The sequence below is a fragment of the Telopea speciosissima genome, chromosome 7, assembly GCF_018873765.1.
Source record: "Telopea speciosissima isolate NSW1024214 ecotype Mountain lineage chromosome 7, Tspe_v1, whole genome shotgun sequence".
NCBI classification, from domain to species: Eukaryota; Viridiplantae; Streptophyta; class Magnoliopsida; order Proteales; family Proteaceae; genus Telopea; species Telopea speciosissima.
In genome coordinates this window covers 8350399-8355620 of record NC_057922.1, presented here as the reverse complement: position 1 = coordinate 8355620, position 5222 = coordinate 8350399, and the positions used below count along the sequence as shown (strand labels likewise).

The 5222-nt window shown below is 38.3% G+C and overlaps 1 protein-coding gene across 1 annotated transcript; it reads right to left on the bottom strand.

The window, feature by feature from the left end:
- Window positions 1-1637: 1637 nt before the first annotated feature.
- On the bottom strand, window positions 1638-4483 carry LOC122669008 (probable disease resistance protein RF9). The gene has a single exon (XM_043865613.1). The coding sequence runs from the start codon at window positions 4480-4482 to the stop codon at window positions 1711-1713; it is 2772 nt and encodes a 923-aa protein (XP_043721548.1). The 5' UTR covers window position 4483; the 3' UTR covers window positions 1638-1710.
- Window positions 4484-5222: the final 739 nt, after the last annotated feature.

Below are 5222 nucleotides of genomic sequence, written 5' to 3'. Positions count from 1 at the left end.
CAGTTTCCGTTTGTGAGAGGGAAAAGAGGGTTTCATATAAGTTTGACTACGGTGCACTAAGTATACAGGTAGTTGAGTACGGTACACTAACAATGGCGTGAGAAATGACCGTCGCACCCCTGATATGAAAACTATTTGTCACTATTTGATAGCGAATGGGTTAACTATTTGTCACTATATTCTAGTGACAAATTGCCCGTGTCCATTGGTGTCTAATTGGCCTTAATTGTTGTGGGCTTGTGGCCCTTTTGGAATTCTAGGGTTTTTGTATGTAATCTTGCATCACCCTTTTTATATGTGCAGCTTTTGATGTTTTTATGTTCATTTCACATACTACTAAATCCTTTTCCACCACATGGAGAAACGATTTGGTCATTCTAATCCATAGAGAATTTTTTAGGTTTCCGTTTGAGGGGAAATTAAAGGAAAAGGAAGTGTGACATTTTCAAATCTTAACAAAGAGAAAAAAACGTTGTAATCATTACCCAACGTGATTACATTACTAATTCTAAATTATTCTATATTTGATTGTAAAATTTTATTTTACCATAACAAGGCTATGATTTTCCTTTAAATGATCTTTCGTCTTTTTGAATTTTGGTACACTAAATTATTATGGTATGCCATTCTGTAATGTTAATTACCTTTAACTTTGATTTATTTTGGGTGAAAAGTATGCACAGACCTAGGTGAGGGGGAAAATTAGAATATGCAATGACATAATATAGTGAAAGAAAACATCCTTCAAAATTCCAATATGAGAAAAAAAGATAAAATATGAAGAACGAAAATGAAATTAAAAAAGAATAATGCAGGGTTCCTACACACGTGAGAACCTTTTCCCAAACTCACTTAAATTATCAATAATCTTCGTTTACCATCTTTTTAAGTGCCTAAATTTGGTTGACATGTTTTATATTGTTTGAAAATGTCATTTTCTTTGTGAGTATTTTTGAGTAACAAGAATCGTTCAAAAAACAAAGAGGTAACCCCATGCACTGTGGATTATTTGGTTGAGAAAGGTCATCAAATTCAACATTCGACTTGTCAAATTAGGAAATTAACTTTCTATCCAACAATCAAAATGCGAAATAATATTGTTCAAATGACAAAAAAGCAATAGGTGTGTGGAAATGGGATCAGCTCCTCTCCAGCGGGGGACGGTGTCCAGTGCACATCCAACAATTGTAGAACCACGATGTGTGTCTGCATGCGCATCGTGGCTTTGTAGCCGTCGGATGTGCATTAGACACCGTCCCGTGTTGGAGAGTGGAAATATTTTAGGAACTCTTCCTAAAAAGGGTAAAAAGAAAATGAAAGGAAAATTTACAAACAAGCTCTACTATAGAACTTGAAATGTATGGTACCATTGCATTAACAAATTGAAGATAAATGATAATTGGGAGAGGGGTCTTGATGCTGATGGTAACGGGAACCCAGCAATCAGAGGGGAGGATGACTGTTAGTTAATAAGGTCAAGGAGAGAGAGAGAGAGAGAGAGGTGCTAACCTAACCTCCACTCTCGGGTCAAAGAACATTTTCCTATTGGTATTACATAACTTCTTTTTTTTTTTGGGTGAAAATATTGTTATTACATAACACATATTAATAAAAGGAGACTATATCCGATACAAAACTTTACCCACGAGTCCTTGTACAATAATACAAAACGATTCATACAAAAGAAAATGAATATTAAGAATCAAAGGATCAGCACCATTGACGATCAAAATTTTGTGAATAAATATAAATCCAATGTTGTGATTCAGTTTCAATGGAGGGTATGTGTTTGATGATCTCCCAATCTTCTCCTGTGACTTTTTGGACCCTGTATTCAAGCTCTTCTGACATACCTAACAAGGTAAGTTCCTGAAGAGTGACCACTTGTTTCAACCCTTGTGGAAGCCTTTCTAATGCACAACTTATGATCCTTAAAAACTTAAGATTTGGTAATGCTCCTTCTTCCACTGTGAACTCCTGTAAGTCATGTAAGCCAATCAATATCAATTCCTCAAGTTGATGAAACCCGTCAGCAGAGAAAATGAGTTTGGATCCCAGATAAGTACTTCTCAAGATGAGACACCTTAGTTTGGGTAGCTTCTTTAGGTTTTCCATCAGTTCGTCTATCTGTTGTCCTCTCTGAAATTTCAATATTAAGGTAGTGAGATTGGAGGGAAAAACTTGGATTCCAATTATTCCATATAATTCCATATGACAAAGCTCCAAATGGTCAGAAAATGAAATAGGAAGCACTACTGCCTTCTCTTTCCCTTCAAAATATGTCAAAGAAAAACCCCGAAGCTTGTTCAATTTGGGGATGGCATTTAACAATGCCTCTTTGTATGGAGACAAACTTTTAGTTAAATGTATACATAGTGCTCTCAAATTAGTTAACTTGTCCAGCCTATCCATCCATCTGCCTTCAACAAGCATTAGTGTCTGCAAATTCGTCATGTGATCGAGAGCGCAATCGAAGCTCAGGAGACCATATCTACCAGAACTACTGAAAACAAGATTTCTTAGTTGTTGCAGTTTCGTTATTGCCACAGGTAGCTGTGTGAGATCAGTAAAACATAAATCCATCGTTTGTAGATTTTGCAGGTCTCCTATTGAAGATGGAAGCTTTTTTATTTCAGTATCACGTAGGCTCAAGTACTTAAGGAGGATGAGTTTTCCAATATGCTCAAGCAACTCACTAGGTATAGAACTTAGACTCATGTTCTGTAGATCTAAGACTCTAAGTAGTTTCATGGCTCCATAAAAATACTTCATTCGCACGTTTCTTGAGAAGCAAAATAAGGAACGAGGATGATTTGTTGTATCACTTTGATTTAGAGCATTAGTTGGACTATCATAAATACCTCCAGTAGGTTCAATGATGGAAAGCCGGCGTGGTTTATTTGGTGAAATCCTCAAATTATCACTCCCAAGAACTTCAAGAAATCTCTCTTGCTTAGCTTCTGAAATTGCTAGATCTCGGACAAGATCATGGATACGGCAATATGTGACACGTCCATCATAACTTCGGACTGTTGCTTGAATCATGCTTCTTTGGATAAGCTCCTCCAAGTAATCCTCGGCCACATCTTCCATCGTCAAGTGTCCCCTGGGTTGTATGAAACCTTCTGCAACCCATAGCCAGATCAATGTAGAACGCCGAATACCAAAATCTTCTGGGAAAAGACCTAAATATAGGAAACAAGGCTTCAAATGATCTGGTAGGTCAGTATAACTTAAAGCCAATACCTGTTTGAAATTCCATTCCTTCTGATTAAGCTGCCAATTTATGCTATTAAGAACCTTGGACCATGCAATACGTGTTCTCGGTTTCATGGATATAAGACCACCTAATACTACGATGGCTAATGGCAATCCATGACACTTGTGGACAATTTTCCATCCCAAATCTTTCAAATCTTCAGGGCAACCTGCATCCATACTGCCCATCACCTTTGTCTGGAAGAGCTTCCAACTCTCATCTTCATTCAAAAGCCGCTGGTGATAGGGATCTGTGGCAGGATCTGCATATCTAGCAACGATTTCATTGCGAGTGGTAACCAATACCCTGTTTTGATGATAGCCTTCTCCAAGAACTGGAAGAGCTTGTTTCAACATGTCCCAGTCTTCTGGCCTCCATAAGTCATCAAATACAATTAGGTCAGTTGCTTTTTGTAAGTGATTTGAGAGTTTATAGATCAAGCTTTCGACATCTAACTCTTTTATCTCCTTCTTCTCCTCATAAGTGTGGGGTTGGATCTGTTCTATAATGACCTGGAGAATATCTTTTATGTTGTATTGTTGAGAAACAGAAACCCAGGCACGATTCTGAAAATGTTTCTTGACATCATTCCTGTTGTAGATTTTTCTAGCTATGGTGGTTTTGCCACTACCACCCATTCCAACAATTGAAACAACAGTAAGAGATTGTCGTGGGGGATCTATGGGTATCAACAACTTCTTCACTATTTCATTCTCTTCCTCCTCAAATCCGATAACACAGAATTCTTCGACACGATCTCCCCGACGACGAAAAAATAGGCCTTGTTCATTCATGATCATACCAACTGAACTTGGGACTGCCTCTGAAGTTGCAAGACCCAACATAGATCTCCTAACTGAAAGCTGATTAATCTTTTTATTGGAATTTTCAATTTTCCTCCCTAACTTATGGAGATTATATGGTTGAATGGGGTAGCAGATGTACCTGGTAAGGATGTTACTGTGCCGTCGTTGCTCTGCTCGAAAGATGAAGAAGTCAATCACATCCTCTGCCTCCAGCATAACATCTCTAACCTGATTCAACCATTCTTCCACTTCATTACTTGTCCAGCGTTTCTCACTGGCATCTCGCAGTGTAGAACTCATCAATCTGATCTCGTTGCTTAGCAATTGGGCCTGATCATGTACTCCGGAGAGGAAATCAGCTTCATTTGAGATCAAAACAGCTAATTTCTCTGCAATAGAAAAGATGCACGCAGCCATCTTCTTCTTCTTTTTTTTTCACTCAAGCAAAGTTCTTCTTCAAGTTTCAGCTTTTCCTTTCTTCTGAGGCTCTCTGTTTCTAATGGATAGATCCACCATTTCCGTTCTCCTCATTTTCTTTCCTACATTTAAAGAATGGAGATCACCTGGTTACATTTATATCATTTTTAAATTTAAACCAGGGTTTAAATTATAATAATTTTATGGGAAATTTTAAGAGGGTAATGGGAGACATTGACTTACGGGAGAGAGGGTTTGCCATGCTGCCAGCGGGGAAATAATCCTCTCCAAAATTCCTAAAAATGTGGCAGCGCGGCAGTGCTAGGTGGAGATGTCGACACCTGGCAGCTGCCGTATCCAACGGTCTATATCAATGAGCTCGGACTGATATGGACCGTTGGATGCGGCAACTGTCAGGTGTCAACATCTCCAACTAGCACCGTAGCACTGCCACACTTTAGGAATTAGAGATAATTTAAATCCCTGCTAGCATGAGAGAAAATTTTCACGCTTTCATCACTTTAGGGATAAAACAAAGGTATTAATCCATGTGGAATCCATATTTTCAAAATAGATACAATAAGGGCAAAAGAATGCTAATTGGCCGTGTAGCCCTTGCACCAACACAAGGGTCAATGAGAGTACACACAAAAGCATTGGTTTGGATGAGATTTTTTATTTCATTGGATGCCAAGCGGTCTTTTTGTGCATTCTCTTGTGTCCATATGCAAGAACCATGT

What these genes read in the sequence shown, in the direction of transcription:
- LOC122669008 (XM_043865613.1), bottom strand. Translation starts at nt 4,482, where the DNA reads ATGGCTGCGTGCATCTTTTCTATTGCAGAGAAATTAGCTGTTTTGATC.